Below are 20,538 nucleotides of genomic sequence, written 5' to 3'. Positions count from 1 at the left end.
TTGGAAGTCTTGGGGGGTGGGGGCATGATGATGATGCCAATTCATATATTACATTTATACATTAGATCAGCCGACTCCACCTTTGATGCTGGACTTCCCCCCACCAGTATCTCCACCCATGCTTCCTCTCCTTTAACGCTTAACTGGCATGGTGGGGTCATTTTGACCTCACGCATTCTTCATCTTGCAACCCCTTGAAAAGAAATACATCTGAACCATCTTATTTTCAGTGGCTTTCAAGCTTGTTGTATACACATGTTTGACCAATTTATGATGTCATTCTACTTTTCTTTTCCTCTATATTGATCCTCCCTATTGATCAAAGTTTCAGTGGAAACAAAATCACCCCACCATACTACTTACTTGTTTGTCTTTCGGCCGCAGTGCTCAGATCGAAATAGCGTATTTGAAGAGAGAGTGTCAGTTTTCTCAATAACGGTTTCAAATTAATGGTGAAATATTGAATGTCTGAGGTGAGCACGAAGATAGTGTTGATAGTGTATGTAAGATCTGTATAATCAACAGGGTTGGTAAAAAACCGGTTTTTAAAAAACAAACAGGTTTATTTGGTTTAAACCAGTTTTTGTTTTTAATAGCATTAGCAATAAAAACAATAAAATTTCTGAAAAATCATTCAAACTTGTATTAATTAAAATAAAATGTTTGTTAATGTAATTAACACTATTCCATATTAATTAATCAATATATATTTCTTGAATTTTAACAAAAACCAACTTTTGCAATTTAATTATTTTTTGCTCGACTCAATGGATTACTTTTGTTTGAAATTCTTTTAATGTTATTATTAATCATATAATATATAAAGGTTTTTCTCCAGTTACTTTCAGTATACTTAATTAGGAAGCTATTTTGCAAAAACTAATAAAAATTAGGTGAGCACAATGTATTTAATGAATAGAGCCCGGAAGTTTAGGCACTAAAAATTGTCAATATAGGCAGGCAAAAAGCACTAAAAACGCCTGAAATAGGCACTAAAAAAGGACATTTATAATTAATGAAAACAAGCAAAAGTAACTAAAAGCTACAATATTAAGGGTCCGAAAATTAAGGGGCTAAAATCTTGACTGTGCTCACTCTCAATCTTCTGTTTCAATAATATAATAATTTCATTATGAGTCAAATTAATTGGATGTTATCATGTGAAAGAAAAAGTGTTTGTGGTCCCTCAAAATTAGGAAAATTAAGTCAGAGTTTGATTCAATCGAATACTTAAAATGCAATTAGCTAACATACAAAAATTAAAGTGCTTAATTAGAATTGCACGATTTCATAATTCATGTAAACATCAGAAAAAAAAACCGAAGTAATCGATCAAATACAAATATAACGCCACAACAGGCAAAATGCCCAACAAGGTGGCTGATAAGAAGATGCCCATAAAAATATGGATGTCATATATTTCAAAAATACAGCAACCCAATTAAAAATGCAATTAACAAAAACTATAAACAATATATACACATGATAAAATATTATAAAATGCTCATAAAGAATATTATGGTTGTCTTATTCTAAGTATGGATAGAGCTTCTCGATTTACCCCAACATGTTTATCGTATTTCTTTTTAAACGTGTCAATTGTGTTACAATTTACTACCTCCGGGGGTAAGCTATTCCATTTATTAACAACCCTATTAGAGAAACATTCCCTGCGACACCATAACCTTGCCTTTGTCCCTCACCAATCGATACTGGTGTCCCCTTGTAAAAGCAGTCGATTGGCGGTGTACTAAAAGTTCATGGTCCATCCTATCTATCCCATTGAAAATTTTGAACACTTTGATCATATCTCCTCGACACCTGCGTTCATCCAATGTAAACATATTCAAAAAATGAAGTCTCTCTTCATAACTCAAGCCCTGTGTGCCAATAAGGACACGCGTAGCTCTTCTCTGCACCCCTTCAACCAAGTCTGTGTCCCTCTGTAGGTATGGTCTCCAAAACCTTACAGCATACTCCAGTCCAGGACGAACTAAGCCTTGAAAAAGTGGAAGAATGACTTTAGCAGAACACGAAGAGACCTTTTTAAAAATGAGACCAAGCATTCTATTCGCTTTTTTGACCACCGCTGAACAATGTTCAGAAAATCTAAGTCACTCGTCAATGAGAATTCCCAAATCGGTGAACCTAGTTGCATCAGAGATAGTGTCACCATTCAACTCGTAAGAGAACCGTGGGTTGTTTGAACCAAAATGAGCGACCATGCACTTATCAACGCTAAACGTCATGCTCCATTCATTTGCCCATGCTGCAATCCTGTTTAAGTTGGTCTGGAGCAACTCCCTATCGCTTTCATTCCTGATTACCCCCATCAGCTTCACATCCTCTGCGAATTTGCTAGTAATCCCATCGATACCCTGATCGAGTTTATCGATAAAAAGTGAAAAAAGTATGGGGTGGGTCCAACCAGAGAATTCCCCGTTCACCATAACTCGTTGCGACCTATCTCTTAACCACGATTTAGCAAGTTGCCCCCAATTCCAATCTCGTGTAAACGCTTCAAGAATTTACCATGTTGGACCCGATCGAATGCCTTCTGGAAATCAAGGTAAACAACATCTACATTTTTGCTCTTACCCAAAGCCTTAGTCACGTGGTCATAGAAGCAAAGGAGGTTAGCTACACATGACTTCCCCTTCCTGAACCCATGCTGATTATCCAACAATACATTATTCTTGTCAATCCACTTCACAAACTGCCTTTTGATGATAATTTCCAAAATTTTCGAGAGGGAGCTCGTCAAACTCACTGGACGGTAATTAGACACCACTTCTCTACTACCCTTCTTAAATATCGGAACAACGTTAGCCAGTTTCCAATCCCTTGGGACGATACTCTCAGCAACACTGCTCCTGTATATCTGTGCGACTGGCCCCAACCATTCATTAGCACATTCACTGGCACAGCCGGGGGGGGGGGGGGAGCAGAGGGAGTGATTGCTCCTCCAATCTAAATTTTGCCTACATTGGCGCCTATTTTTCTAAATGACTTTTGATCTTTAAAAAAACTTGAAAAATATTGACTTTTTCATTTTCTACCTTCACTGACTATAATGTGGTGAGTAATGAAAAAAATCTACATTTATATTCGCGCCTCTTACAGTTTCACAGTGATTGGGTTTGTACTAACCCGTAAGAAGGAAAAAAATAAAGGGCAGGTTTTCATTACCATTTTTGACAATTGCTCTCAAGCTCTTCATCTGGAAGCATGTTCAGATCAGCCTCTGTTCCCCCACCTTTATTAAAGGGCAGAATATAGCCCGCTCCTAGCTCTAAATTTTTCTATTGTTATTGGTCGTTCTCGGTAGAGCTCCTTGAAATACCTTTCATAGGTATGAGGATATGGCGTGCACGAAATGTTCTGTTCATTCTATTCTGAAGGGCCACCAAGAGCTTTGACTAAGGCGCTTTTTGAAGAAATTAAGCACGGGAACCTATTGTGGACAGACCACTGAACCTATGAAGTAATGGCTAGAATTCAAGCTCCAAGAAGTATCGCCTTTCCTTTGGGCGCCTTATGTAGAGCTTGAGGCATAGGCGGAGATAGACTTGGAAGTCTGAGGGGGGGGGGGAAGCACGATGATGTCAATTTCTCTTGAAATATATACGTTAGATCAGTCGACTCCACCTTTGACGTTGGGGGGGGGGGGGCAATGCCCCCTGTATCTCCGCCCATGACTTGGGGTCCTAGAAATACCACTTTATGTATGGGGGGGGGGGACTTGGCTAGATTCATATTCATAACGCCTAGAAATGCCACGTTATCTGCAGGTGCCTTGGCAAGAGCTACTAGCTTGTGTATAGGGTGGTGTCAAAGACTAAGAAAAGGTGGAAAACAGATTATCATCGTTATTTGTTTCTTCATTTCCCACAACAACACATAGGTGGTCTACGCAGGGTCGTCTTACGGGCATCAAAGGGACTTTTCTAAGGCCCTTGACCTGTTCAGAAATGTCTGCCTAACAGATCACTCTCGAAAATTTCTCATGAAGATCTCAATTTCTCTGAATCTCATCTTCATGAAGTACCTTTTGCACTTGAGGCACCGGAACCGGGGCTGAAATTGTCCACGTATTACGAGGAAAGTTTGAAGGTAACTGAAGATACATACGTATACTATTTCAGAAAAACAAAAAGTGTCCACGAAACATTTTTTATATTTTATAATTTTAATTTTAAAATTTTAATTTTTAAATTTTTATATTTTATTATATAATTTTTATATTATTTTTATTTTTTATATTTTTTTTTATATTTTAATCTAAATTTTTTTCCAACTACCTGTTAGGGTGACTTCCCAGTTGTCTTTTGTGTTTGCATTTGCATAAATACACAAAACATAAAATAGAATTTACATTTTTTTAAATTAATTAAAAAATTAAAATGCATTAACCAATTGAAAGATAATTAATTTAATTTGAAAAATAACATCAATTGAAAGATAATTTGAAAAATAACATAACTGAAAACAAAATAAATTTGATTTTTATAAATTGGGAAATTCAAAGTTCTTTCCACTAATGCATAATTTTAAGTTTGCGCCTTAAGCACGAAAAAAAAATGGCGCCTTTCACCATTTCGCTCCCCCACGGACCAAAACCTGGCTACGCCACTAAGCACATTCCCTGAGGACCCCAGGATAGATATCATCAGGTCCTGGTGCTTTTCTTGCACATACATTTCTTAGAAGATTTAGGACCTCCACGTCTTCTACTTGAATATCGTTGAGGGTTTTAGTACCCCATGCAACACCCGTATATCGAATATCATTATCTCCATTAAAAACCGACGCCAAAAAGTCATTGAAAGCACTACACATGCCTACATTGCTCTCTACCCTAGAGCCTCCTATCGAGAAGGGGCCAATCGTCCCCTTACATCCATTATTGACGTATCGAAAAAATGATTTTGGGTCAGAGCCAATGTTATCTGCGAACCTAGATTCAACTTCCTTTCTACTAACTCTTATTGCGTTCTTCAACAGTCTTCTTTTATCAGTAAACAATGATAGGTCACCTCGTCCACTTTTATACTCTCTGAATGCTCTTTTCTTTTCAAGATAAAGGTTCTGCACGCTATCCGTGAACCATAGAGGGTGCGATGTACAAACACACTTTTTTCAAACAAAGGGTATGACGTCGTGCAAAACAGAGGACAGCTTCTTCGTACTAAATTCTTCCCGTTGACTTACCACTCCTACTGATTCCAACCGGTCTTTGAAAACTTCCGCTAACCTTCCTCTCAAAACATCAAAGTTAGTTCTCTGAAAACAAGGAACCAGTCTTTTGTTATCAACCTTAACCGAGGAAAAGTTACAGAGAAATCTGACGATACGATGATCACTGGAAGAAAACTCTTCCCCCACCGAAACATGTTCAACTATATCCTCAGAACTAGTAAGAACTAAATCCAAAATAGCAGTACCCTTAGTGGCTTCTGATACATGCTGATACAAAAAATTTTTGAGCACCAACTTTAGAAAGTCTCTTTCATACTGATTTCCAGATGAAAAGTTCTCCCAATCAATACCTGAGTAATTGAAATCCCCTAGTATGAGGACCCTCTTTGGCTTACACATGTAGGAAATTTCATCATGCAATTTGGCGATGTAGTTTTGATCCCTATTCTGTGGATTGTAACAAACCCCAACAATAAGTTAATGACGTCTTTTGTTCTCAAGTTCAACCCATATGGTTTCAATATCACTTCTCTGCACGTTACACTCTCTAGCCTTCAAACAGGATTTCACGTATATCAACACTCCACCCTTTCCTATCAGATCTATTTCTCAAAAAAGTATTGTATCCTATGATGTGTAAGAAAGATTCAACCCCATCGTTTGCCCAAGATTCTGTAATGGCTTTAAGATCCAAGCCCTCCACAACTATCATAGTTTCTAAAAAATTTTCTTATTACCCAAGCTCCTGGCATTTATTAACACACATTTTAATTTGCCCGGTGATTTAGTGTCAATCGAGAAGCCATCCAAGTCAGAGGTGGGTAATTCCCCATCAGTACTGTTGTGATTATCATTAACTAACCTGTTATGATCGAAGACGTTATGTAAATTATACTATTGTTTTAAATGGCTATATATTGTACATAAAGTGTAAGTGTTGTTTTTCTTTTTTTTTTCTCGGCTGGTGAGGGGGAATTTTCTCACGGATCGTGAGAACGGAAGTTTGACCACATGGCCCCCTCGGACATTCCTTAGATGGACGAGGTCCACTTTCACTTGGAAAGGGGTCGGATGGTCTACGTTCGTGGAAACTATCCGTGACGTGGTTCTCATCCAGCACGCTGATTGACTCAAAGTCCCACTCCAGGAGTACTATCTTTTAAGTTTCGCTTCTCTCGGAGCGATTCTTGATGAGTATGTCGAGGTGTTAAGATGTAGTAAATTAATACTTGAGCACGACTTCGATTTTCGTGCTTGTGGTCTGTGTGAATAGCAATGAAATATTGAAAGGCACGTCGAAAAAATGGGTATCGTTGTAATCTAATGTTATTTATATTATATATACATACTAGCTATAATACCCGGCGTTGCCCGGGTTTTTTTCAATGAGGATTTTTTGGATCACCTGATATCTCCCTCTTTCTTTGAGGGACATGCAAACCGTGTCCAAGTTCACCAATATGGCGACTTCCTACGCGACTCATGAAATAAACAAATCTAGATTTAAAGTAACGTAAAAAAAAAATATATATTTTTTTTTTTAACGTATATTTTATATATTTTCTTTTTTTTAAAGGGTGCTAGGTATTTCGACCCCCCCCCCCCATTTGAATTTCAAGTTATCCATCTCTGCCTGTTTCTGCTTCAAAAAATGCTTAATTTTTAGGATAAACATCATTTTTCGACTCTGTCTTGAACAGCATGTAACTCCCGCTATAAGGAGTGTTTATCTTTTAATTTTTCTTTGCTACTGAAAGAAGGAAAGGAAGCTGTCATTGTAGCATCAGTAACCGATCTAACAACTACACCAGACACTTGTTGTGTTATATAGGCGTTGCCGACCGCAAAGCCATACTTTGATTGGTTCCATAAGGGTCATTCCATGTCAAATCACCCAGCCATGACACCCATAGTCTCAGATTTCAATGATTTTTTTTTTATTTGTTGCATTTACCATCCTTATTAACCGTGTGAAATATTATTTGCATATCTCTAAAACTTTTTGAGAAAAAAAATGTTGAAATTTATCAAAAGCTGATGCAGATGACTTTTCCGAGGCTCAATTTTTAAGCGGCATTGTTTGAGAAAATAAATCATAACTTTTTCAATTTTCAACATATTCAAGTGAAATTTTCACTAAAGTGTTCACAAAAACATACAGAATACGAATAAAAATAATTCATACACTTACATTTGAAATTTACATTACATTAACATTTCTAATTATTTCATGAATTCATTTAATCCTAGAATTTTAAAATTTATTAGTTGTTTTGAATTATTGCATCAACTACTCATGAAACTTAATTCAGTGAATACTGTAATAAATGTATAAGCGTGCATGAAAAATAAAATATAAATTTCTTTTTACTAAGCATGAATCATATTAAGTCAAAATGTACAAATATAATTAATGTAGGCATATAAGTACATTGTGTTTTGTTACTCAAATGTATTAACTGTCAAAGTAATGTTTACTTTTCTACAGTCTTCTAAAAAAAAATTGAAAATTCATGCTGTGCATCCAAAAAAAAGTGTTTAAAAAATTGTGTTAAAAATAAAAAAAATAATAAAAAAATTAAATTTAAATGACTTTTTCCCTCTAAGGTTTACATTTTGTCTATTCATAATCTGCATTTTTTTGTGAGCATTTTAGTGGAAATTTCATTTGAATGTATTGAAAATCTGCAAATTTATGATATATTTTCACAAATAATATTGCTATAATGGGATTAGCCTAAGAGACGTCATTCATGAGGTGAAACATTTTTTTTCACCAAAAAAACATTTTTTTTCACAAAAAGTTTTTGAGATATGCAAATAATATTTCACACGGTTAATAAGGATGGTAAATGCAACAAATAAAAAAAAAAATCATTGAAATCTGAGACTATGGGTGTCATTTTGGCATTTTGCTGGGTGATTTGAAATGGAATGACCCATATTTCTTTATTTGCATACGAATGCCTGGACCAGTTTTTTTGGCTCTTCAGTTTATATTGATAGCTGTGCAACATTGTTTCCTGTCTTTTTTTACATTCTACTAGTTATAATACCCTGCACTGCCCGGGTTTTTTCAATGAGGCTTTTTGGATCATGTGACATCTTCCTCTTTCTTTGAGGGACATGCAAACCGTGTCTAAGTTAATGAGTATGGCAACTTTTTGCGCGACTCATGAAATAAAGAAATCTAGATGTAGAGAAACGTAGAAATGAATATATTTTTTTCTTTTTTTAAGGGGTGCTAGGTATTTTGATTCGCCCCTTGAACTTCAAGTAATCCATCTGCCTGTTTGAGCTTCCAAAAATATTAAATTAAAGCTGTGGAATTTTTTCAATGTACTTTACGGACCCATAATTAATTTTAAAATATCCTAACCCACATGAATTTATGCAGTTCAATATCAAAAGACAATATGGAGACATTAATTTTCATGCTTGAGAAGATATAAATAAAAAGTTGAAATCAATGCATGGATATCCAACTCGAAAGTACATAGTTCCGGCTAATTGCTTCATATTTAAACTCCTAGGAGCTTTGTATATCTCTAAGCGAACTCAATATTTCAAAAATCGAGAATTCAATACAATTTTTAAAATTATTGATGGGGCGGAAAATCCCACTAATTTCCGCATTTCTACAGTAAAATCCACAATTTTAACACTGATTTCTATGAGGATCACCCTTTTCCTGACTCTCAAAGTGATGCTGATGATGGATAATAGTAAATCCCGGTACTCTGACAGAGACTCACTAATATTCGCTCCTACCTAATTTGTTCCCACCCACAGAATCACCCGCAAGGGCAACTTTCCGCGATGAAAAATTTCCCAAACGTTGCCAATCTTCCCCCCAGGAAGACAACAGCGCTCGAAACCCATAAAATTCCTACACACTCTGTTCCCAAGTTCCCTAACCATAGAATATCCGATGATTAAACCCCTATTACTATCCCCCTCTACCTCATCCAGGACCACCCATTCGCCCTCTAAACTGTCGTTGTTCGTGGAGATTGCTTCTTCATCAACAGGTTGCTAGACGACCAGATGCTGTTATAACTGGGCCCTCTAGCACCCTAACTTTTTCCCGTAAAGCTTCGACCTCGAGTTCCAGCCTTTTTCTATCCAAGCACCCTTTACAATTGAAACTATCAGCTACTATACCCCTAGACAAGGGAAACCTCTCGTCGCAAGCTCTACACAACACTAGTCGAGGTCGAGGCATACTAACACTACTGCTAAAGCTAGATAATAATAATAATTAAAAATAGGAAAATGAAAAATGTCAACAGGAAATTAAAATAATGTAAAATACATTACTATGCGAAATATACATAAGAGATTGTACGAAAAAATTACGTAAAATAGAAAGCTCAACACTAAATCACGAAGAATAAAATCAATATGTATATAAAGAATAGAACACACTCTAAAAAAAAGTATTAAGCTACAAAGTACAATTTTTACTTATTAGAATTAACTAACTATCTCAAATCACACTAACACTACAACTATAGGCCCAAGTGGAAGGAAAAACCAAGTTATTGAGAGAACCTGGGAAAAGTATACAGTGTTTGCTAACCCTAACGTCCAAAAAACCTACGAATTTATATCAGAGAAGCGAGAAAACACAAACCTGGCAAAAATGAAATGCGAACGAGAAAAAAAAAATTTAAGTCAATCGAAAATACACAACGAAAATTAAAAAAATTAAGAGCAATATGGTAAAAAAAAAACCAATTATCTTGCAATCCAATGTGTGCTAGAAAAAAAAAGAAAACACTGCAGAATATGACCCAAAAAAAAACAAAAAAACACGCTAAGTAAAACTCACGAGAACGAAGAAAAACACAAAAAAAGACACAAAATGCCACACTGACGTGACGGATAAAACTTCTATTGGTCGGTGAGCGGAGCGCGATAAAAGCAAGTCCGTTACCAACGACTTCAGGAACGAAAATAACTACAACTTACTAAAGAAATGTTAAATATGTTGTCCACCATGTTCTAGCTATGAGGTGAAAGCACAAATTCTTGTTCAACAGCAGATCAGAGTATGCCATGGTCATGATGTGGATGTGCTTGCAGTTCACCTTTATTAAACCAAACGTGCTGCCACATTAATATTCCTGAGGAACTTCTAACGTATAGCAGACGCGCTGGAGCTTGCAATCCGACCACTGCTCATAACATTTTGAGGTACCCCCCACAGCCACAAGTTGCAAGGTTTAAGGTCAGGTGAACTGGCTGCCGGCCAGGTGTCCTGCCATCCTATTAGTGTCAAAATGGGTCTTCAGCAGCTGCTTTGCTGGTATTGCAATGTGCGTCTTGATAGAAGTTGCCCTATCCACACACTCATGCAGTTGAAGTGCCGAAATGATGTGGTTGCACAAAACAAATTCTACTGCTGGACAAGTACAGCATCATCTACTTGCACATTTTGCACTTTTTTCTTTTGCGAAAGAAATTTCCATTGCTTCAGGAGTATCCATGCAAAATTTCAAGTCATTCTGACCAGTACTTATTGTACTTTTGGAATCAAAACTTGAATTATAATTACCCTGTATATAGCTGATTATTTTTCATAAATCTGTTATTACTATACAGTAGTACCTTGATTAACTGGGCTTAACAGTGAAAGTAAGGGAAAAAAACTATTGAATATTAAGACTGGGAGATATACAGTATAAGATGTGCTACTTATTATGGGAAAGAAAATGAAAATGTCTGTGAGGTAAAATAACTACTGGTACACTGGTCTTTATCCTTTAGGGACAGCTAGTGTCTTTATTGGATTAAAGGATCACCAGCCCCGAGCATGATGGTGTCACTAATATTGCTGCTTCTTTGTGAAAGGAAAAACCCTGAGAGATAATACACCATTACATTTAGATGTGTGATGCAATCCTTAATCAAGAATTTACTAAAGATAGAGCTCACATCAGAATTTAGCCAAAGGTTAGAAAATGCAGTAAGAATGAGAAATTTCAGTACTGTATATTACTTTGAGCAACTAAGATACTTAATATGTAAGAAAATTTATATTCAGGCCACTTTTATGAGATTTTTCTTTGGAAAAACCACTTATATCATCTTACACCATTTAACTCTATCAATGGCTCAGGGTCAAACACAAAACCTCTTCAAAAAAAGCTACTTATTTTCACAAAGATCTTTTCGAAAAGACCACAGGGTTACGTGATTCTAGAATGCTTTCCTCTCATTCCCCCCCCCCCATATGTGACAATTGGTAATTGCCATGTAACCCTTCAAGAGGGGGGCTGACCCGAAGTGACAGGCTGGTAACGCCCGGTGACTGACCCTTTCTTCCCAGTAATGTACTTTCTCTTTTCATTCTCCAAAGTTTTTCTATTTTCTGAACTAAAGAAAAATGCATAAAGGCGAGATATACTCAAAATTTTTAACGAAATTATTGTAGAGTGTTTATAGATGCCCGGCATTCAATGGTAAATAACTATTTCAGGAAGTCGGACAATGCCATGTGTGCTTGTGGTGAGATTGGATCTTTATGGCATTATCCGACATCTTGCCCATATACAAAAAAATTTCATTTTGATGCTATTCCCAAAAACGGTCGACTGTGTTTCAACAGAAGAGAGTTTTGAAGAGACCTATGAGCCTAGCTCGGGTGTGGTGGATTATATTGTTCCTTGATAACAACTTACACCGCATACATGCTAAGAAGACTGGAAGTGTGCATCTGAGTGGTGGGAGCGATGACGAGTTCAAACCGGCAAGAGCCCCAGTGATTGATCTTAAGAGGAAATATGATCTTCGACCACGTCGGCATCAACAAAAGTAACCGATAAATGGAAAACAGAAGCAAGTTCACCTGCAATGAGATGAATCAAGTCATTGATGGCAAGGACGAATTAAGTGTTATTTACTGGGCTATATAGTGAATTGTGCTGATCTCAGTTCACCCGGTGACGATTCTGGTAACGACTTGCGGCCTAGACGATGATGACTGCGACTAATTCACAGTGATTCGAAATTTTATATTCCAAGATTATCTACAATCATTCAATCAATTGACGATTACTATATTCTTATGGGATGGACGGCTATACACCTCCATCTTATAATTTTGTTTATAATTTTGATTGCCCATTGGCATGATTGTTTACATTTTATTCATTTGTTATATTCTGGAGTTGACGATCAATTTTTATGTAAATTATTTTATTTTGCTGCCTTCGTCTGAGGTGGTCATGTTATGTTGTTTTTAATAAAACTTTCCGGACACACCTATCCTTCGGGAACGCTTCAATCTCTCTCTGAGATGGGAAGCGGGGTGTGCACAGTCTTCAAAGGTCTAAGGTAAATAACTATTAATATAGATTAGCTTCAACAGAAAATAAAATTTACTTGCTTTAGCTGAATGTACTAAGAATGTACTAAGAAGAAATTACCAATCCATCCACCAGGTATTTAAAATGTCCCAATATTTTCAAGTTGACACTCTAAATATTCTGAATCTCGAGAAGCATTCTTGCCCCTTAATATTTTAATTGTATTTTTCAAATTTGCAAGTGTTGAAGTATGTTCTCCTGATTTTGAGGTTCATCTAAAATGTGAATTTTTCTTTTGAAAATCACAAAGCTTTTTCGTAAATAATGTGTGTTGATTAAATCAGTGTTGTAGGAATTACTACTCTTCGAGGAAAGGCATTGTAAAAATTGATAAATCTATTCAAGCAAAACTACAGCTACTTCCCAACCAAGGAACATCATTAAATAATTAATTTATCAAAACTTTCGGGTATAAAACTGCTTCTCATGGCTTTACCCATTCTTTTTGAATATTCATTTCTTCTTTTCATGATATCTTATGATCGTGGAGTTAAATTCAAAAGTGAGATTGAATACGATATTGTATTAGATATACAGTCAAACCTCGTTAATGAGTCACTCTTGGGAGAGCAAAAATATGACTTAGTAAGCGGAGTGACTCGTTAAACAGAGTGAACTATAGCTGTGCCAATTCCTGCCTGAGGACAATTGGGACTTCCCAAACAGAGAACCGGTAAGCGGAGTGACGTGTTAAGAGGGTGACGCACTAATGAGGTTTGACTGTAGTCATTTGCATCGGAATATAATAGAAGAATTCTCTTTGAAATATATAAATTTGGTGCATTAAATCATCTTACTTTTTTCCATGTATTTTTTTTTTGTAACATACTGAGCGAATTTTTAAATACACAAATACTCGAAGCAAATAAAGTCGCTGGAATTCAAATCAGAAAAGAAAGTTGTAACTAGAGCCCGGATTAGACGCTAAAACATACACTAAAAATAAAGATGAATCTGCATTTTTAAAAATGTTGAAATATACCACGAAATAAAAAATACCCGATCTTTTCTAAAAATTATAACACCCTAGAAATTTACGAGAGAAGTTCATAAAGAGCTCAAGTTGGAAAGCTCAAATTAAGGGTACGGTTGTAATTTACATTTCCATCTTTCCACCTATGTGAATTGCTGCAGCAATAAAGTAATAGCTTCTTAGAAAGAGTCAAAATCATGATGGAAAATGCAATTTATTTCTCCATACCATACGTCTTCAACTTTTGGAATCAAAAGGTAGAGAGCCTAACGTTCACACCTTCACCCAGAGATGTCTTCTAATCCATTGGCCTCTATTTTTTTGTTTCTACTGAAGACTTCGTTTGAAGATGAAAAACGCAAATAGTATCAAGAATTTGCCAATGTGTATCAAACATCATCGATATTTCAATGGTTTCATGATATCTGATGATTGTACCTGATACTAATCTTATCAAGAGATTGCGGACTCAAGCTAAAATAAATAAATTAATAAAAACTGATCAATTGCAAACCGCTATCTGCTCCCCGATAGGGAAGATGGGATTTATGGCTGAGTCTTGATTCAGAGACGCATAAATTCAATTCTTGATTTTTTTTTCTTAGTCACATTATTGATAGCCAAGGAATTCACCCAGATGATGAAAAAATTATTTATAGCCAAGACAAGAATTTTTTTTTAAAAGGGGGGCAATGGAACAAAAAGTTTGGGAAACTATGTCCCAAGTGAAGGTTCAGTTGAAAATAACTTCCTAAAAAATTTATTGTTGTATCGTTTACTCCTCAACCACTAAGTCTATTTTGTTAGCTGCTAGTGAGAACGATCTGTAAAGACTTGCTGTTTTAGCAGACAAAATACGAGTTCTCTGAAAATGCAGTTATGGCTGTTGATAGTGAGTCTGCAAAAATTGATAAGGTGCATTTAAATAAAAAATTTGTTAACTTGCAAAACCAAGTTTATTAGTTAGAATCTTCCAATCAGAAAGCAGCGCAACACTCATCCAGTTAAGCTCATATATACTTACTCGAATACAGCACAAACTAAAATCTGGTTTCTCAACACTAATAGAAAAGGTGTTCGTACCATAAGAAATTCGGGAATCATGCAGCCAGGTGTGTCAATACTTGTTAATGTGATGTGGAATCAAAAAACTAATTTTGCCGCGTGAAACACATGTCACAGGCTGAATAAGTATATATATCACGTATAAGTATAAATATCACGTAACTGATAAAATTATCAAAAATGAAATTTTTGATCAATACTAAAAGTGATGTAAGCTGTTACCCAGTTTCGTATCTTTCAAAAAAATGCCAGTTACAAAACTCTTATTTGTGGCTGCAAATGAAAAAAAAATCTGCAAATTAGTTCAATATTATTGCCATTTAATTTTGGTCTTGATGACCACCTTTTGTAATCTCTGACATTTTGAAACCCATAATAGGTGCAGATGTTCTCTCACATTAGTATTAGGGGGCATTAAAAATAAATGTTCGAGATCCAAAAAAAAAAAATTCATTTCAAGAGATCAGATGTTCAAACAATCAAATCTATTTTCAAGAACAGTCCTTATCATATACTGCTTATCATATCTATACCAAAAAAAACTACTGAGTCATATCCTAAGCTCAGTCGAAAAGAAAATCATCCAACAGTTCACTATATAACAACTAAGGGTCCTCGAATGTAGTGAGCCTACAGGTTAAATCCAACTCAATTACAAATTGCAAAAAGGGAAGTTCAATACACGATGGAGAAGGGATTTTGTACATCCTCTCGTTCCCAGTAACTGGTCTAGCCAACACCAGCTACAGCAGAAAGCTTTTGATTGCTATTTTTTCAATGCCATCATGAATCCTGTTTTGGCACTCTCTCCCCAACTAAATACTTATTTTATTCATTTCTTCGGAAGGTAATAAACAAAGTCCTTTCATAGGAATGTTTGAAAAAAACAACAGCTAATCTGGCCGCCAGCGAGCTTTGTTTTGGATGAAAGAACTATAGTCCTATCTATATAATTGCATATAAAATCAGATGAGTTCATTTTTTACTATTGCATGAAATACATTAATGAATATTTTTTAATATAATTATATTGCATACATCATTAATCTCATAATCTGAACTTTCATAAACTCAGTACTATACATAGAAGTAGGGCTTTATCAATTCAGTTAATAATCTTGGTGCTGTACTATTTGAATCATTTTTTAATATTATTCTTTATCAGAAGAAATTTTCAACAAATAAACAGGTGGATGGAATTTAGAATAATTACAGAAAATATATTTCATGCCCCACCTCCCATAATGAAGCCGGGCTTCTATGATCAGATTTTTGGTCGGGCCCCATGCAAATATTTCTCACAGGGCCTTTCGATGGAATTTCAAATAATTACACGAAAGAAAATATTTTATTTCATGCCTCCTCCTCCTGGAACTGGATCCCTTGATAAGATCTGTGGAGGGCAATCTTCTAAGGTCAAAGTGATCAAAATCCCGAATTTTTTAAATCTTATATTACCAATTTCAACTGAATACATTCGCAGAGTCTAAGGATGCTTTTATTTCATATCGAGAGGTGTGTATGACCTGACAGTATCGCATGGCATCATGTGAATTTGCTGAATACCTGAGAAAAACAAGGACTGGAGCTTTCATCCTTGGTTGGTGGTTATGATCAATGCAGCAAATCTAGCAATCCATTGCCAGAAAGCTTGCCCGGTATGCAAGAGGCCCTGGGTTCCATTCCCAGTAGAGAGAAATGACATTTTGCCCGAGTGGCGTGGTGGTAAGCTGCTTGTCTACCACCATGAAGGTTGCTGTCACGGTCCCAGGTTCGAACCCGAGGGAAAATATAGATAAGATATTATTTTCCCTAACGAGCTTGAGGTGACCACCGACAGACATTTCCACCCCATCTCATTAATGGCAGTAAATTGCAATATAGCGATATGGCCAGAGTTGGTGTTTGGTGAATTAGTGATGTTACATTGAGAAAAAAACCCTGTTTCGATAAGTCATCTTTAAACAAACAATCATTAGAATAGTGGAACAGGTGCACTGTGCTTAATCCATGAATAAGCAAAAGAAATATGAAAGAAACCAATAAGTGGCTATACAACGCAAGAGATTAGGACATATGAAAAGATTAGCAGATCAAAGAAGCAGATTAACATATAGCTAACTACCTTTGAATATCAAAAGAAAGCCATACCTGTTCAAAGATATATCTCGTCTAAGCAAAACAGTTATTGCTGCAGTGACAACAATTAACATATCTCCCTTTAACAGCTGATTAGTATGAACTGGAAGGCTCAAAAGTAGTAAATCTAAAGTAGATCGTTGTACAAGCACACTGTAATCCTGAAGGGAACCACATAGCGCTTGAACCTAAAAAGAAATCATTTTATGAAAAAAGTAATCTTTGAAGTGAAAAATATAAGGCTGAATATACATAACATTATACATACATTACTGAATGTACATTGCAACCTCACTACAATACTTTATTTAATCATTAATCTCTCTACAACAATATACCACTGAAGACATGTACCTGAAGTTCCCATCTTCCTTATTTCACACATTACGGCATAAGGCGTTGAAAGATAAGCATTATTAGTAGCCTCCTCTTAACTTCATGACATTAATAAATAATGACATTGGAAAAGTTTCCACAGTTTGTGAAACAAGGAAGAAAGGGTTGTGTCTTCAGTGGTGTATATGGTAGCACACTTGCTTCGTTTGAAAGAAGACCCAGGTTTTAAGGTCCAAAAAGATTGGATAACTGCTATGGTCTGTACAAATGTCACCAGCATAGATTTCCCGTTTGTAATTGCTAGATTGAAAAACCATGTGCTTTCAAAAATTTAAATATGAATGCATTGCCTGTGAATTATCATGGCCAAAAAGAGTGCTCAGATGAACAAAAAAAAAATTTTCAGAATGGTTACAGTGTTTTTGTGCAAGTTAAAGCTCATATAGCCAAAAAGCACTTGCCGCAGGAAGCACTGCTATTAATGGACAATGCCCCGAAACAACCCTCTTGTGAACTCAAAAGTGATGATGGCAAAATAACATGCCTCTTTCTCAGAGCAAATACAACTCCACTTATCCAGCCTATGGACCAGGACATAATAGGAAATATAAAGCCACGTTACAGAAAAGCTCTTATCGAAGGCTTGCTTTCATCTGATGAATATACGACTTTCAAAGAATTTTGGAAGAGATGCAACATAAAGGATGCTTAGAGAGATATAGATGGCTTTTTTCTCAGCCAGAGATATCAAGGAAACAGTTATTTTCCGGATATTATGCTGAGGTGAGCTCGGAAAGAAAAGTCATCACGTCTCCGCCGGGACTCGAACCCAGGCCCTCTTGCATACCGGGCAAGCATGCTACCATCTACACCACTGGAGACACATGAATCTGCCTTCCAAATTTCACGCACTGTGTCGTGAGGTGCTGAAGTAGAGGCATTAGTAGCCTCTCTTAACTTCAGGAAATGGCCCCCGGGTGGGACGGTTTAGAGAGATATAGATGGCTTTTTTCTCAGCCAGAGATATCAAGGAAACAGTTATTTTCCGGATATTATGCTGAGGTGAGCTCGGAAAGAAAAGTCATCACGTCTCCACCGGGACTCGAACCCAGGCCCTCTTGCATACCGGGCAAGCATGCTACCATCTACACCACTGGAGAACACACCAACTACACCACCTCTACTTCAGCGCCTCACGACACAGTGCGTGAAATTTGGAAGGCAGATTCATGTGTCTCCAGTGGTGTAGATGGTAGCATGCTTGCCCGGTATGAAAGAGGGCCTGGGTTCGAGTCCCGGCGGAGACGTGATGACTTTTCTTTCCGAGCTCACCTCAGCATAATATCCAGAAAATAACTGTTTCCTTGATATCTCTGGCTGAGAAAAAAGCCATCTATATCTCTCTAAACCGTCCCACCCGGGGGCCATTTCCTGAAGTTAAGAGAGGCTACTAATGCCTCTACTTCAGCGCCTCACGACACAGTGCGTGAAATTTGGAAGGCAGATTCATGTGTCTCCAGTGGTGTAGATGGTAGCATGCTTGCCCGGTATGCAAGAGGGCCTGGGTTCGAGTCCCGGCGGAGACGTGATGACTTTTCTTTCCGAGCTCACCTCAGCATAATATCCGGAAAATAACTGTTTCCTTGATAAAGGATGCTGTTTTCAATGTCGCTACTGCCTGGGATGGCCTTATATTATAGTTTATATTGATAATTTTTTTTTTTTTTTTTTTTTTTGTGAAATTAAATACAATATGTATGTATTTTTAAGATTTTATTTCTACCTTTTAAAGGATTTTATTTTCATTTACTTCCCAAGCTCTATCAGTGAAATCACATTAGTCACTCGACCACCACATGCCGCTGTGGTGGTCGAGGGGTTATAGTGACGGACTCGCGATGCAAGGATCCGGGTTCGAACCCCACAGTGGTGGTCGGCTGAAGTTGGTTTTCTGTGGTTCCCAACTTCAAGGCGCAAATGCGAGCCGATCTCCCCGTTAAAAAGTCTCGCCACAGAGAGCAACAGTCCTACAACGATAAATCATTCAATCATAACACTTCACTCATAGTTAGAAAAACTAGTGGCAGATGGCAGCACTACACATAACAAGCATTACAGAGAAACAACAAAAACTTCACGTCAGGTTTCACTACACGTACACGCACATTCCCGCATGCACCGATTCGTTGGGGGTTCCGCGAGGGGGGATGTGTGGTGTAGCAGTAGTAGGTAGGGCCTCCAAAAAATGGCTCGGGATCCATGATGTTCTTAAGTCAGCCACCTCGTTGGGCAATTTGCCTGTTGTGGCGTTGCAATTGTATTTGTATTACTGTACATATGTTAAAGATATTTGTCATCTGTCTATTCAGTTATCTGTCACAGCTCTAATCCGGATAGTGACAGTTAATTGAAGTTTTACCATATATAGATTTCACTGGAGTCACTGCATATCACATTTTAATGAGGTTTCATCCAAAATAAGAACAATCATTTGTTACATTTAATTCAATATTTGAAAATGCCACTCTACGCTATGGTCTACAGCGCTCACCTGGCAAATGAGAGGACATGGGTTCGATCTGAGTAAGGCCAGTTGAATTTTCTTTCCTGGATTTATCTTCACATCAGACAGCTGTCAACATCTTTGTACAAATAGCGAAGATAGACATCATCTTCTGATAAGTTGCCATCTGTTGGCAGTGTCAGACATTGTGAGCTTAGACTTAAGTTAGGCCTGGTTGTCTATATACGGACCTGTTTAGTGCACACAAGCTCTAAGGAAAGAAGATTTGCTGGCTTTGTACTCTAGTGCACTCACCCGGTAAGTGAGGGAATGTGGGTTCGATTCCCTGCAAGGTCAGTTGAATTTTCTTTTCTGGATTTATCTTTGCATCAAACAGCTGGCAAAACCTCTTTGTTATCATTCAATATACTGAACATGAATCTCAACTAACACAAGTTGAATTGACTACAAATTTCTTAATATATGTAATATAAGTATATGGGTAGGCATATGCAATATAGGTATAGTAACATATTGTGAATATATTGAAATGCAATAAAAAATATTTAGAAAAAGAACATTAATGATACCCATGAAATAAAGAAAAAGGATCATAACACAAATATGCAATAGCAATGTAATTTGATTTAATTTGCCATGTCTGATTGCCTTCTTCGTTTTGCCTGATGTTTCGGTTTGAGATAAGCAGCATCTCAGATAAGCCAGCATTGATATTCACAAATTTTACTGTTATCATTGCTCTATGATATATATCTTATGTATGAGGGGTGGTCAACGAGCTGGCCTGTGAGGTGATATTGTGCGGACAGCAACTAGGTAAAAAAAATATTACTGTGTATTAAATTAATTTTCTTATCATTATTTAAGCCATAATTTTCCACATTGAAGGACCAGACACAACCCGCTTTCCATCTCAAGGAGATATCATA

The 20,538-nt window shown here is 36.7% G+C and overlaps 1 protein-coding gene across 6 annotated transcripts in view; it reads right to left on the bottom strand.

Annotated features, from left to right (window-relative positions):
* The window catches only part of LOC149069409 (protein DOP1A), a 727,510-nt gene that overhangs the window by 660,925 nt on the left and 46,047 nt on the right, over nucleotides 1-20,538 (bottom strand). For all 6 annotated transcript variants that reach the window (XR_016195089.1, XM_089250153.1, XM_089250154.1 and 3 more), the window contains exon 5: nucleotides 16,762-16,937. Coding sequence is in view for 5 of the 6 variants with exons in the window: in XM_089250153.1 (XP_089106279.1) it covers nucleotides 16,762-16,937 (176 nt within the window). In the remaining variant the exon portion in view is untranslated. The remainder of the gene's footprint in view (nucleotides 1-16,761; nucleotides 16,938-20,538) is intronic.

The sequence above is a fragment of the Pholcus phalangioides genome, unplaced genomic scaffold (assembly GCF_987345545.1).
Source record: "Pholcus phalangioides strain wild (caught in Gottingen) unplaced genomic scaffold, Ppha-v1.0 ptg000022l_1, whole genome shotgun sequence".
In the NCBI taxonomy this organism is placed as follows: domain Eukaryota; kingdom Metazoa; phylum Arthropoda; class Arachnida; order Araneae; family Pholcidae; genus Pholcus; species Pholcus phalangioides.
The sequence above is the reverse complement of the archived record's forward strand: the minus strand, read 5'-3'. Positions and strand labels throughout refer to the sequence as shown.